The sequence below is a fragment of the Lotus japonicus genome, chromosome 1 (assembly GCF_012489685.1).
Source record: "Lotus japonicus ecotype B-129 chromosome 1, LjGifu_v1.2".
NCBI lineage: Eukaryota > Viridiplantae > Streptophyta > Magnoliopsida > Fabales > Fabaceae > Lotus > Lotus japonicus.
The window spans coordinates 1,634,662-1,650,412 of record NC_080041.1 but is presented as its reverse complement, the minus strand read 5'-3'; the positions used below and the strand labels follow the sequence as shown (position 1 = coordinate 1,650,412).

The 15,751-nt window shown below is 37.4% G+C and overlaps 2 protein-coding genes across 2 annotated transcripts; both read right to left on the bottom strand.

The window, feature by feature from the left end:
• Window positions 1-1,281: 1,281 nt before the first annotated feature.
• LOC130732752 (F-box protein SKIP23-like) lies at window positions 1,282-7,974 on the bottom strand. Its single transcript, XM_057584744.1, has 2 exons — window positions 7,767-7,974; window positions 1,282-2,470 (listed from the first exon to the last, which is right to left on the bottom strand). The coding sequence occupies exons 1-2, from the start codon at window positions 7,889-7,891 to the stop codon at window positions 1,282-1,284; spliced, it is 1,314 nt and encodes a 437-aa protein (XP_057440727.1). The 5' UTR covers window positions 7,892-7,974.
• Window positions 7,975-11,996: 4,022 nt separating this feature from the next.
• Window positions 11,997-13,246, bottom strand: LOC130732955 (NDR1/HIN1-like protein 2). The gene has a single exon (XM_057584978.1). It carries the CDS (start codon window positions 13,137-13,139, stop codon window positions 12,426-12,428), a length of 714 nt encoding a protein of 237 aa, XP_057440961.1. The 5' UTR covers window positions 13,140-13,246; the 3' UTR covers window positions 11,997-12,425.
• Between the last annotated feature and the right edge of the window lie 2,505 nt (window positions 13,247-15,751).

Here is a 15,751-nt window from a genome sequence, read left to right as displayed (position 1 = left end):
AGACTTACTAGTACTTCAAGATAACCGAAAATAAAGGAAAGGCTAGCTAGTTGATACCACCACGTAAAGGAAAGGCTAGCTTTGTCTATTGCAGTAAAAAAGTTGTCCAATTAGTGCAGCTGACACAACTAAAGAAACAAAAGAAAACAGTAACAGTGACCCTTTTGTAAATACTAGTAGATGAAAATAAAATCACCACTACATGTTCCTGATATTGAAGGGCTTCAACACCCTCCGATCCTCTTAAGTTTCTAACTAGAAAGTTTCTATCAACAAATTGAAAGAAAATCAAATTGGTATCTTCTTATGATTTCTTCTTTTCATTACTCATATGAATGATATCAGTGTTATCAGTCTTTTGCACACTGGAATTTACCATTAGCTATAATTCAAAATAGAGTAGAAACTAGAAAGCATAAACAAGCACGTACAAAGACTTCTACACTTGCTCTTCTAGTATGTCTGGATCAATTTTTCCTCCAAATCCATTCTTGCACCTAGAAGCTATGGACTCATATAAGCTTCTCTCCGTAATTAATTTTGACTTTTAATTAGAATTAGTCGTAGAGGGATTTCCAAACATTTTATTTGATATCACAATGTTGTGCATTGTCACCAATTGGAGGACTAGTCATCTCTATCTAGCATATGCTATATAACCAGTATGATAAATGGATAAGACTCATATTGAACCACACCTTAAATGTTCCACTTGCATAGTAATTGACCCTGTTGCTCTGCACCCGCTGCCTTTGAAGCAGCACACCAACATCTTGAGGCAAAAACACAAAGCTGGACATGAACTTCACTGATTGAAACATGGTAGTTGGTTTTTCAACCACTACCATGCCTCATTGCTTTTATTGACATTACACTAAAACACCCATGCATGTTGCCCTATATATTCTAGCATTAATTAGCTACATATAGGCCACAGTGTTGTACTCTAACCCTAAATTATCCTGGATACATTATACAATAACTCAGAGAAGTTACCCCAACGGCCCAACCCATGGAAATTTCTTAAATAGTATAGTACCACATCCCAAATAAGTCCCAAAACAACATATTTCGGTGTACAATCTATCACTAGGACCTCCAAAATCGAGAAAAAGAAAACAGCAACATTGGTATAAAATGTCATGTACTTGTAGTTGTACCCATATATGACCAGACCAAAATGAACAATGGCAAAAACAATTACCAGTTCCAAGAGTGGATAACATACACAACATCCAGACAGCAGTGAAAGCGCATGAATATATCAGTATGAAATTCTATCTAAAGACCAGGAATATCATAAGACGTGCATGATGGCATCTTGAAGTTTTGGACAAAATTCAAAACATGTCCAATATACTTGTTACAATTGAACAACCTGTTATAATCAAACAACCTGGAATACTCGGGATGATCAGAAAGAGGCGAAATCCGACCTACATCCAAAGGAAAAACACCTGCTCTACCTTTCAGGGTAGAATCTTTAAATATCACACAGTTCCCCTTGCCAACGCACAAATCAGAAGCTGAAGCAGAGAAGGCGCATGCATCCCCCAAGAACACAACCCGATCCCCCAAACTCGTCACCTCAACCCACTTTTTCTCCTTCTTATCAAGTCTAAACACATTGAATCTTTCCCAACGATAATCCTCATTGGACAGGTGCATGTCCACCAGCAACAGGCTTCCCTCGCTCTCAACCAAAATCTTCCTGTCCCCGCCGAACACCCCCGGCTTGGCGACCAGCTCCATTTTGTACGTCCCTAGCCTGACTGCAGTGGTCACGACGGTCCAACCGTTACAGTCCACAGCGCAGGGCTGGCCGTTGTAGACACAGACATCATCGTAGGGTGGGGGCATGCTTGAGCGTATCCAGTACTCAGAGCTGCACCGGAGGTGGGCCGGCCTCTTCATGGTACTGTGAATGGTGAGCAAGATAGAAGGCTCTTGCTTTCCCTGATACAGGCCACTGGGCGCCACTACTACCTTATGCCCATAGATTGAGTCGTGGTGACGGGAAGGAGGAGCAGGAGGGAAGTTGTGGAGGACGAACGCGTTTCCGAGATCAATGATGGGGAGGTGGTAGAGGTCGAGCATGCTTGAGAAGTAGAGGGGGAAACTTCGGCAGCAAGAGAGGGGGTTATAGAGGAGGGTTCGGCCATGTAGGTCTTGGCCGGCTTGGACCAAGATGGGGGTTCGGATTGGTTGGTGTGGGGGTGGGGTGATGAGGAGGAGGCTGCATTTGGAGAGGAAAAAGGTGTACGCTTCGCCTTCAGCATCCGGGACGGTTGGGAAAGTGGAGGGAAACTCGTGGAAGGAAATGAGCGGGGAGGCGGAAGAGCGCCACCACGAACAGACAGATCGGAAGCGGAGGCGGTAGAGTGGGCTACCAAGGCGTTCTGATATCTGATGGAGGAGCTCCTTCGGCAGTTTAGACCAGTCTGCCACCATGATTTTCCGCGGGGACAATCTAGGGGTCGAAATAAGCTAAGTTGTTCATAGGGTTTGTTTTTAAAGGTTTTGTTTGCACCCACGGAAATAATATATATGGATCTTCTAAAATGTTTGATATATTAAATCAGATTTAATTTGTTTTGTCTTGGATTTGGAATATATATATATATACTATTCGGTGATTCCCATTTTTCTGGGTTGATTTTGGCAAGATTATTCTAAAGTTCAAAAGAGAAATTATCATCTTTTATTGATTCAATTCTTATTTATAAGACCATGTACAATGGTTTAAACAAAAAATTCCCATTCAACACCACTTTTTATCTTCCCAACACTCCACATCATCTTCTCTCTCCAATTCAACACACTTTCAACAAATACCCACTCCAATGGTTTTCTCTCTCAACACCCTACCCCACCACTCACCCTACCCCACCACTTTTTATTTCATATTTTTATTTAATTTTATGTTTTTGTTTTTTTTATTTACATAAAATTACAATTATTATTTTAAATTAAATTAAATAATAAACACTTAACGAATTAATTTTTTTTAATATAGATAATAATTTATTTTATTTCCTTAACTAAAAAATGGAAGACGATAAACGAAGCACACAATAATTTATTTTATTTTCTTAACTTAAAATGCAAGACAACAAACTAAGCACACAACACACAAATAACGTAATTAGTACGATACAAATCATCTTCCATCACGAAGCATTTGCAAACTTTGTCCATATGTGCTTCACTAGATCTGCTTGCAGTTCGTGATGAACGTTCGAATCACGCAACTCGGATCTAGCACGCACATGATTTGCAAAAGCGGGTAACACCTCGGTCGAGTATGGTTGCGGTGTACTAGATCCACCTTCCCCAGATTGCTCAAAATCGGTCCAACGTTGAGCAAATGTATCTCGTTCATCCTCAACAATCATATTATGTAATATGATGCATGACCTCATAATGATACCCAAATCAGCTATGTCCCACAAACGAGCTGGTTCACGGATGATTTTAAAACGAGCTTGAAGAACTCCAAATGCACGTTCGATGTCCTTCCGACATCTCTCCTGAACTTGTGCAAACAACTTATCCGGTTCACTTTGAGGAAGTCTGATCGATTTGACGAAAGTTGGATAAGAAGGGTAGATACCATCAGCTAGATAGTATGCCATATTATAGGGACGTTGATTCACAATGAAACTCACAGTTGGAGCCTTTCCCTGTTCCACATCATCAAACACTGGTGATCGATCTAGAACGTTTATGTCGTTCAACGTTCCCGGACATCCAAAAAAGGCATGCCAGATCCATAGATCATGAGATGCAACTGCTTCAAGAATAACTGTAGTGGTTCCCTTATCCCCTCTAGTAAATTGACCTTCCCATGCTTTAGGACAATTTTTCCACTCCCAGTGCATGCAGTCAATACTCCCGATCATGCCTGGGAACCCCCTTTGTTCACTAACCTGTAGTATTCTTTGCAGGTCCTCTTGAGTTGGTGCTCTCAAGTACTCGTGCTCATACAATCGTATGATTCCATTACAGAATCTACGTAAACACTCCAGTGCTGTAGTACCTCCTATTTTGATGTACTCATCGACTGCATCTGCTGCCACACCATATGCTAACATTCGCATTGCTGTGGTACATTTTGCTAAGGGTGATATACCTTCTTTCTTGGCTGCATCAACTCGCTGGGTGAAGTAGTTATCACTACTTGAAAGGTCCCCAACGATTCGAAGGAAAACGTGTTTTTGCATCCGGTACCGACGACGAAACATTGAATCGTCATATGTAGGCTCATTGGCAAAGTAGTCGTCAATTAGCCTTCGGTTTGCTGCTGCATGATCTCTACGGACATACTTTCTACGAGGTGCACTATCTTCCAAATTTTGGTTTGGACCCAACCCTAATTGGTTGAGTATAAAAGCTTCTTCAAGTTGAGAATTTTGAAGGTATGTTGCAATATCAAAAGGATTTTCACAAGGATTCTCAAAAGGATCAAAAGGATCCATTTGTTGTGAAATTCGAAGTAGAAAGTAAGAGGTTTTGGATATTGGTACATAAATTGATCTATGAATCCATATATATAAGTAAATTGAATGGTGGACACTGACGGATTCAAAACAAGTTACCCACTAGAGTTAATAATCGGAAAAGGACTAGATTCGAATTGAGTGGAACATATTCAAACCCAATAACCCATACACTAAAGCCGAACACTGCAGACTTGACACCACTGGCAAATTATTAAAGCAAACCCCACCGACTTGACACCACTGGCAAATTATTAAAGCAAACCCCACCGACTTGACACCACTGACAGATTCGAAACAAGTTACCCACTAGAGTTAATAATCGGAAAAGGAGTATATTCGAATTGAGTGGAGCATATTCAAACCCAATAACCCATACACTAAAGCCGAACACTGCAGACTTGACACCACTGGCAAATTATTAAAGCAAACCCCACCGACTTGACACCACTGACAGATTCGAAACAAGTTACCCACTAGAGTTAATAATCGGAAAAGGAGTAGATTTGAATTGAGTGGAACATATTCAAACACAATAACTCATACATTAAAGCCGAACATTACAGACTTGCCATCACTGACAAATTATTAAAGCAAACACAACATACTTGACGACAACACTGACAAATGGTTAAAGCAAACACCACAGACTTGACACCACTGGCGGGTTTGACCGAATACAGACAAATACTCGATTGAAATTAATTACCAAATAGGTCTTGGGCCAACTTACTCAACAGCTCTTTCTTACGGTCATCGAGATCCTCTTCAGAACTTAGCTTGAGATACAAATTGGTTTTCATCAATTGGTTAGTTTGTTCTTGCACCATTGTTAGCTTATCAATTCGTGCAATCTCTTGAGCCTTCAAATCTTTGTATTCAACCCAAACTTTCCCCTTCTCCTCAACGACAGGTTCTTTACTTTTCTTTTTATTCTTTCTTTTAGCTGCCTCCCTACCCATTGGACGAGGAATTGATCCTATAGTGGTTGAGCCACATGCATCACTGTCGTGAGATCTCTTAGATCCACTACTTGCTGAGCCACCATTTCCTCCTACTTGACTACAAAAACGTGGTAGATCACGGAGAGCGATCCATTCTTCCATCAAAGTAAATTGAACATTCTTCCCACATGCGAATAATTCCTGCGCTTTTGCCAAAACATCATTATCCGACCAACCGCTTCCTTGTTGACGCTTAGCGGCATCATAAGCGCCAATCCATTTACCCAGTATTTTGTTCATATAATTCCAACGGTTTCGACATGCAATTCCATCACGCGGAGGATCGAATGAGCAATGCTCATTACAATACTCAGCAATATCTCTCCAAAATGTTTCTCCTTTCTGGTTTTTCCCCACAACACTGCTTGTTCCACAGTTAATCCACCCACTAATTAGCACCATATTTTGTGCAGTGTTCCATGCGGGTGCATGCGTTTTTTTGCTCTTAGGAGTGACTTCATTGACTTCATTATCAGCTGACCCGTCACCAAGATTGACTTGTGTTGAAAATTCCGGAAATTCCGGTCCATCAACACTAGGAAAATTTGCACGAACCATTGGCATATAACCACTAGACTGGGGTGTTTGAGATGGATATCTCACAGATCCATAAGATGGATGAAAGTTTGGAACAAATGATGACTGGTTCGAATACTGATTTGGATCTGGATAATAGTTTGGATTTTGAGGATGTTGGTTGGAGAATTGATGTGGGACTTGAAAATAGTTTGGATTTTGAGGACGTTGGTTGGAGAATTGATGTGGGACTTGATAATTGGTGGGATTTTGAGGACGTGGGTAAGAAAATTGATTTGGATCTTCATAGTTGTTGGGATTTTGGTTGGAAATTGGGTAGCTTGAAGAATTCTGGGTGTTGTAATGGTGATTGTTGGGATCCATTTCAAAACAAATGCTAATAGAAGGATAATAAGATGGTGAGAGAGATAATAAAGATGGGGAAAAACTTGGTTTTTTTTCCTGTGTCCAAATCTATCAAACCAAGTCTCTATTTATAGAGAAAAAAAAGTTATGAATTTTGGTAAAAAAAAAAAAAAAAAAAAAACATTTTCAACAAGATAATTCAGTTTAAAGTTTTTTTAAAAAAAAAATCCGGCTGGCCAATGGGACGCTGCCACGCGTCCCATCCTCACCCACTCGGTCTTCTCTCTCCTCTCCCACTGACACGCCACGCGCCTTGTCGGCGCGTGTCGTGCACGCGCCTTGCTCTCTCCAATCCGGAGCTGCCACGTGGCTCCGGATGCTCCTCTCAACTTTGTTGAACCGGTTCAACATTTTCCCACTTTCAACAGCTTTCAACCAACCATTGCATGGTTTCAACAACTCTCAACATGTTTCAACATGGCATTCAACATGCCATTGTACATGGTCTAAGAACACACAGCAATGAAACCGGGTGCAGTTAATTTGGGCTTATTAAATGGGCTGCCAAACCTGGGTGCTCAAAATGGGTCAGAAATCAACATTTCCAGTATCTATATTGATCTGGGTCGGGTAAGTGAAGGGATTTCAACGGCACAGCCAACTGAGGACAAGATTCTCACCAGAGCCAGAAGGGCCATGCCTTCTTCTTCGAGGGTTCAGAAGAAGAAATTATCGCCATCGGGTTCCAAGCTCAAATTTTCTTCATTTTTCAAAAAAAAAAATGAATTTATGAGTACGGTTCTTTACAGTAATATATATATGGAATGTATATTATAGTATATATGGAATAATCATTACGTTAAAGATACCATATTTTATTATCATAGTAATAATTATGTTTGGTGTTTAATTTAAACCATTTATGGAAAATAGAATTTCTTAATTCTAATGTCCTCTATTTTAAAATAAATTAATTGCTACAAAATGTTGCCAAAATAACCTCTTTTGCATAGGTTGCTTTATATTCAGATAGAAGGATGTGTGTGTTTCTTGTTTATGTGATCTGTGATCGGCCTAAAGGAAGGTCATTGATTGGCCAAACAACATATACATATGCGGAAATGATGCGTGATAATTATAAAGTTTCCATGTGAACGACCCACCGACCCAAAGGAAGGTTGTCGTTTGACAGGATTTATTGTCAACATTTGATTTCTGCATGGAGAGTACCACTTGCAAATTGACCAAGATGGGGGTTCAGATTGGTTGGTTTGGGGGCGGGGTGATGAAGAAGAGGCTGCATTTGGAGAGGAAAAACATGGACGCTTTGGCATCGGGGACGGTTGGGAAAGTGGAGGGAAATTAGTGGAGGGGGATGAGCGGGGAGGAGGATGAGCGCCACCACGAACAGACAGATCGGAAGCGGAGGTGGTAGAGTAGGTTGTCAAGGCGTTCCGATATATGATGAAGGAGCTCCTTCGGCAGTTGAGACCAGTCTGCCACCATCGATTTTCCGCGGGACAAAAATCAGTCTAGGGGTCGAAATAAGCTAAGTTGTTCATAGGGTTTTATGACCTATCTTACATCAGCTTCGGGCCATGTCATACAAAATTGATAAATAAACAAGACCTAGGTATTTTTCTAAAAGCTTATTTAATTAAAAGGGCTGATATGCATTTAAAAAGCCTTATAAGCTTACCATGCTAGTCTTTTTTGAAATATATATATATATATATATATATATATATATTTTTTTTTTCAAAATTTGACATGAATAGTGACATTGTCTAGTGAATTGAATAGTGACAGGTTTGATAGTAGATTTTTCAAGACGCTTGAAAGTATCTCTGAGATTGAATTTATTGGTAGTAATGAGACTTTTGGGAGGCCTATCTTCAAGAGTAAATTTGACATGAAGTCTGGATTCTGGCAAATCCAATTACAGGAGAAGGATAGATATAAAACCGCTTTTACTGTCCCCTTCGAACAATATGAGTGGAACGTTATGCCTTTTGGTTTAAAAAATGTCCCTTCTGAATTTCAGAGAATCATGAACGAAATTTTCAATCCCTATTCTAAGTTCACAATTGTTTATATTGATGATGTTCTGATCTTTTATCAAACCATAGATCAACATTTCAAGCACCTCAATACATTCATTTCCATAATCAAGAAGAATGGTCTGGCAGTGTCTAAAACAAAAGTCAGTTTGTTTCAAACCAAGATCAGATTCCTTGGTCACAGTATTCATCAAGGAACAATCATCCCCATCAATAGAGCTATTGAATTCACTGACAAATTTCCTGATCAAATCATAGACAAAACCTAATTACAAAGGTTCTTGGGATGTCTCAATTATGTTGCTGACTTCTGTCCTCAACTCAGTACCATAATCAAACCCCTTCATGATAGACTCAAGAAGGATCCTCCACCTTGGTCTGATATTCATACCAACGTGGTCAAGCAGATCTGTCCCTATCTCTTTAATCTATAGGGTTCAATACAAAGTAATGAACTCTATCAAATCTTATTTCTTGCGAACTAATTATGAGAAATCTGGGAAAACCACCCTTTCCCTTACTGATTTGATTCTTCTCCTCTTCAGTGAGATAATTATCCCACCAACCTTTGAGTTGGCCACAGAAACCCGCAACCAAGATTTCGACAATAAGAGATTCAGGACAATTGTTGGAGGTTTCATAAGCAGTGGCAACCATGGTCATATTTTGGAGGATTTTGGTGATGCCATACTCATTTTCACCATCAATATTCCATTCATAGACATTGTTGGCGCTAAAGCTTTTGAAATTTGAAGAATCTTTTTCTTGTAATAGGAGATCAGGAGCAGTGACTCTTGGATAATAGAGTTTGGTTTCCTTCCTCCACTGATTCTTAGAATTGTGAATGACTATATATATATAAATATATATATATATATATATATATATTATCATTGTTATTATTGTTTCATTATATTATATACTTTTTTACATTTTCAAATATATAAACAAGTTGGCTTGTAAAATGTTTCAACGATATTAGTATTTAAACTAGATTTATTGCTTATTTAAATATCTTACTATGAAATATGATTTTAAATAATCTCCCACACCCTATAAATCCTACATAAATGTTATTAGTCTTTTACAAATAAGCATATTAGCATATGTTAAAATATTATTATGAAATATATCTATATATAGATTATTAGGTCAGACCAGACTTTCAGGCAAAAAAAAACCTAGGACACGTATAAGTGTTATTTACACATCCACTATTATTTTTAATTATACAAATACCCTTTTGTTAAACAAAATTACAAAAGGCACATTTTTTCACACACCCTAGAACATTCTTATTTTGGTTTAATTACTTACTTTCATTTTCTCGTGTTCGTTGGTGTCGTTTAGGGTGGGATATAATTTAAGTTTTTAATAGGTGAACAACCTTCCTTATATCGTTAGATCTAAATAGTTGATCTAAATTTTTAACATGCAATCTGATAGGATGATAATATTATTATATTTCTAGTTTCGCTTAACACAATGGTAATATTAGAAGGACATTGCTCTGGTACCCTAAATAGAGAGAGATTCAATACCATTCAATACATTGTTATAAATATTAAGATTAGATTGTAATTTATAAAAAATATGTTAAAATGTAACATGGCACGTCAAGGTGAGTCTGTGACGCGTTGCTACCAAGGCTTTTTCTCCCTTGTTTCAACAAACTCTCAAAGAGGCCCTCTTCGGCACCAGCAAAACTCGGGTTGAACCTCCAACATTGAGGCCTTCCAACGATTACCTTCATTATAAAACTTTAATTTTCTTAAGCCATATTGAATTTCTGAAAATTGGTGCTTACACCTAATATGATGAGTTTGATAATTGGGATTTATTCATGATTACTTTTGTGTTAGATTACGCTTGCTCGGTTTGGAGGTAGGGGTGAAAATGAAAGGAAGGAATATGAATGGAAAGAATATAAGAAGAAGGAATATAAGAGAAAAATGAAAGAATTTTTAAGTTGTTTGGAATGAGAGAAAAAAAATGGAGAATGAAAGGAAAAATGATTGTGATGTTTGCATGATTACTATATTACCCTTCTTATATAAATCTTTTAAGAAAAGCATATAACATTTTAAAAACAACGTATTTTTAAAATATTAAAAACTATTTATATTATATTAATATATTAAAGGGATATAATGTGCGTAAAACATAGATCAGTGCAAATTATAAAGGTTGCATTGATTATGTAAAAAAATAATTAAAATGAGTTTGTGACCAACTTAAACTTACTGTGATAGTCACATAGAATATAGGACAAAATAGGAAAGACACGTGAATTGTCAGTTTTCTTCGCAACTTAGGCGAGAAAACATTTTTCGTGGGACCCACGTCACTTTTGCATTTTCCACTTGTTTTCCATGCTGATCCAAACATATCAACATGCCGTTTCCAGCCAAAATCCTTCCCACCTACTTCCCTCCCTCCAAGTTCCTTTTGATTTAGACATTGCAACATTGAGAGAAAGGGATTTTTGTTGATTTAGACATTTTTCTTTTGATTTCTAAAATTATATTATGAAATTGCTACATTTAAGCACGAGCTTCTGCTTCTCATTACCATGCTTTATTTTGCGTACATATTTCATATATAAATATCACTTTATAACAATAATTATATTACAGAGCTTATTCTAATGCCAATATTGTGCCCCTCAGTTGAATATATTGCAACTTCTAAGATAATAATTTTACATTGTCATGTACTCTGGAGTCAGGAGTCTAATGTAGTATTGAAAATTTGCTTAGTTAAATGGAGCCATATAGAAAAGAAAAAAAAAAATCAGTACTTCACTTAGTATATGCTCCTCCGTTTAAAAGCAAGACACCTGACATGTATAGTAAATAATTATTTCATTTGCATTTTTATTTTATTTTTAATTAGTTGTCACAAGTGAGAAACATAGTAGCAGACGATTACAGAAGATCAGCATCTAAACAACAAATTAACACAGTGAAGATATGATGAGCTACAAAGTCTAAGCTTCTTTATCTCTTCTATGAAGAAGTTAGCCAAAAGCAGGCAGAGTTCATTAAGAAGGTTGTGTATGATTTCAAGAGTTTGCCTTTAATAATGATTCTGCATATCAGAATGGACTGAGACAGGTTGTCTACTATAATAGTCACTTTTGTTTAAAACAGAAAGAAGACCTCTATAAAATGGAAATATCAAATATGAATACATGATTCTTAAAGAAGGGAAATCACATGATTTAAATTTGATAGATGAAATAGATTAAGAAAGTTGTGCATGATTATTGTTTTCACTTTTGTCATTGCAAAAGAAGGGAATCACATGATTTAATTTTGATAATCTGGATTAAGAAATGATTTTGGGATGTCAGGCAAGTTGATTCCATGTCAATGATCAATTATTTTTACTTTGAAAGCCTAGTTGATTCCACGTCAATGATCAATCTTTGCCGAGTCCTTTTCACATTTTGGCTTTGTCTGTTTTATACAGTCAAAAAGTTATCCAAATCGTAACACAACACAGCTAAGGAAACTAAAGAAAACGGTGACAAAAGGTTAATTCAATGCTTGCTTTAGTGAACCCGCTGTAAATACTATTAGATGAAAATAAAATCCACCACTACATGTTCCTGATATTGAAGGGCTTCAACCAAACCCCTCCTCTTAAGTTTCTACCTAGAAAGTTTCTATCAACAAATTAAATTTTAAAAAATAAATAAATCAAAATGGTATCTTCTGATAATATTCTTTCTCTTTTTCATCACTCAATATGAAAGATATCACTCCCGTGCAAACTGCTATTTACCATTAGCTATAATTCTATAAATCAAAATAGAATAGAAACTAGAAAGCATAATAAGCACAAAGAATTTACCCTGCCTCTTCTAGCACTTCTGGATCAGCTTATTTTTCTTCAAAATCAATTCTAGCACTCATAAGTTACGTACTCGCAAAAGCTTTTCCCAAGAATTGATTTTGGATAACATGTTTTTTCAATTATCGCCATGTTGTGCATTCTCTAGCTAGTAGGACACCATTTGGAGGACCATTCATCTCTATATGGCATACGCTATGCAACCAGTGAGATAAATGGATATGACCCATGTTGAACCTCACCTTATAGGTTCCCCTTGCATAGTAGTTGACCCTGTTGCTCTGCACCTGCCCTTGAAGCTTCACACCAACATCTTGAGGCAAGAACATCAAGTTGGACATGAGCTTCACCGATTGCAACCTGGTTTCCCTTGGCCTCTGAGTAAAAGGCTTGATTGATTGTGATGAGATGAGCCTGTCTGAGAAGAAAAGCTCAATCTTCAAGGACTCAAACCTCACATGAATTCTACTGTTGGGGTTAGTGAAATTTGCAAGGAAGGCGAATTCACCATTGAGGTAACTTGTTGAGTCAAAATAAACAACATTGAGGCTTGCATTGGGAATGTCAAATATGGGGTTTCTTGGCTTGAAGGAAAGGTAGATGATTAATGTTGCAATTCCAAAGAAGATAAGTACAAGGCTGAATATCAAGCACAGAACTGCAGCAAACCATATAACTGGTTTGGTTTTCTGATGTCTAGGTTGCCAAAGTGCTGGTAACTTGCTTGTACTGTTGGTATGGGAATATTGTTGATTCCTTGGTTCATCTGATTTGCCAATATGTTCAAGAGAAAGAGGACTAGTTTCCTCTGAGAGTGGGGGTGAGTTGGATAGCATGTTTGAAATGGTACAATACTAAAAAGGCCACTCTGATCAAGCAAGGTGATGAGGGAGAGATAGAGGTGACATGTTTATTTATTGTCCTAAATGTGGTGATGGCATGGACTAGAGAAAGTGAAAAGGAAAACGAGCTTTTTCAATTAAGTAATTGTGGAGTGGTGGGGACAATGTGTTTTTTTATGGGCATTTCCAAAAGGTGGTTTAGGTGAGTTAAAGTTGGGGCACATTGATATTTCAATTTTGAATCATTGAATGTTCATGCTTTTGAGATAGTCCTAGAGGGTGAGCTCCACAGAACTCTCTTAACTTTTTTCATTGCTTCTTCATTAAGGCTTGAGTTTATACATGGTTTAGAGTTTAGACTTTGTCAAATGGGGCGGATATGTGGAAGCTGTCAAATTGATCAAGGGCTTGGATTGTGCATGTGCATTAGTTATACCATAGTGTTGTCCCATGATATCAAACTATGTAACTGCCCCTCAGGATGTTTAAGCACAAAGAAAGCATAGCAACCAGAAAAGTGGGCTCTCCAAGGTCCATGTTTCCTTGAAAAGTAACCGAGGAATCAATAATCAAGTTGGATAGGAATCAATAACCGAGGAATCAATAATCAAGTTGGATAGGAATCAATAACCGAGGAATCAATAATCAAGAGGTTGTCTAAATGACCCATAAGAAAATTTGGATTAAATAATTCATCATCCAATCACATTGGAGATAAGTGAGTTGGAAATAAATTAATAAATAAAATAGAGAAATTCCAACCCACTTATCTCTAATGTGATTGGATGATGAATTATTTAACCCAAACTTTCTACTAGTCATTTAGACAACCCCAGAAAAAAATAATTTGAATTGTCTAGTAATCTCCTAAATTTATGTTGTTTGATCAAGTTTTAAAATATATCTTCCGTTTAATTTTGGTGAAAAATATGAGTTGATTGGTTTTATCAAGTGGCTATGAAACTCTAATTGCAATGAATTTAGGAGTTTGAAAGGAAGGAAAAAGAGAAAAAGAATAGAGAAAGTTATTGATATGAAATAAATAATGTGTTTAGAAAAGAAATTAAACTGAAAATGGAAAATAATTGTGATTGAGCAAGAATATAAAATCTCTTCGTAAATTGGGGCTTTGTCCCCATCTAACAAAAATAATATCTCTTAAAAAATCTTAATTAGAATTAGAATTTGAGACTTGAGAGGCATAACTTTATCCTAAAAGTTAGTTTAAAGGAGATAATTGTCTTCTCATACATAAAAACTATTTTGGTCACATCTTTCGAGTCTCGCCGAGATGTGAGACTTCTCAATACACTCACTCATGCCCATGACTCGACATTGAAGCGTGAGATATGTGTGACTGAATATCTGTAGATGACTCATATATAAGCAGTCTCTAATAAATTATCTAGGATAAACTCTATATTATTATATTATATTAGAATATGAAAAGTCTAACTCTACCCTAAAAAATAACTTAGAGATAAAGAGGCTATTTTAGTCATATCTCCTTAGACTTCTCAACATTAATTATACGGATAATATTATTTTTAGGTTGTTTCTATGAATTAGTGTTAGACGATATATGCATGATATGATTTGTGATAATTGTTTAGTGAAATTATGCAATGGTTGTTCCCCCACCTAATAGTGGTTTTCATTTGTCAGTAGTTAAATATCCATAGTATATATATTCAGGAAAAGATCTCAGTCTAGTCATCGCATGCATGACACCTCCTAATTGGTTAATTTCTTAAAAAATCCTACTTGCCAGTCATTCATTCATTCCTCTTATCCTAAACCTTTCTTCTTATCCTACACTCACCTCTCTTTAATAGCATCATAGTATATACATTCAGGAAAAGATCTCAGCCCAGTCATTGCATGCATGACACCTCCTGATTGGTTAATTTCTTAAGAAATCCTACTTGGCAGTCATTCCTTCATTCCTCTTATCCTAAACATTTCTTGTTATCCTACACTCACCTCTCTTTAATAGCATAGCCATATATCGATATCAAAACGCGTCTTTACGTCTTCAATGTTGCGTTTTTTCTCTCTCTCAACATCAATCTGTTTCTCACTCGCTTGAGATCACCATCCCCTCCCTCCATTACCATTTACCAGCCATCTCATTCGCAGCCCTCAATTTTGTTTCCCTAATCACTTTCGTTATCTCGCTTTGGATCGATAGTGTCTCACTTTCGCAACCCTCCCTCCCTCGCTTTCATCTCCTCCATTACCACCCATCTCGCTGCCTCCCTACTCTCCACGGTGCGACGTCGACGACCCAGCCTCTCCTCGCGAAGTCTGTAACGGAGCAAGGTCCCTGACCGAGAATCATCATCGGCGGAGCTTATCCTCCTTCAGAGTATCATCGTTTCCTTCTGTTTCTTTGTTGCTGGGTTATTTCGATTTTCACCTGCGTTTTTGTTTGGTTTCAGCATGTAGAAAACTCAGTTTTGTTTCAATGGGAGGTTTTTTTCATTCAGACAAATGCTTGATGATGTACATGCCAGAGATTGTTGAAGATAGGGCTTCCTCTGGCACCTTTCTTCAATTTTGCGACGGCGTCCATGGCGAGCTACGAACCCTAGATTCCTTGTCCC

Bases quoted from the DNA above. Each gene is read 5' to 3' on its own strand.
- LOC130732752 (XM_057584744.1), bottom strand. From the start codon at position 7,891: ATGGTGGCAGACTGGTCTCAACTGCCGAAGGAGCTCCTTCATCATATA. The intron at 2,471-7,766 runs GCTCATCCCCCT...TTCGACCCCTAG, and splicing joins TGGCGCTCATCCTCCTCCCC to ATTGTCCCCGCGGAAAATCA.
- LOC130732955 (XM_057584978.1), bottom strand. From the start codon at position 13,139: ATGCTATCCAACTCACCCCCACTCTCAGAGGAAACTAGTCCTCTTTCT.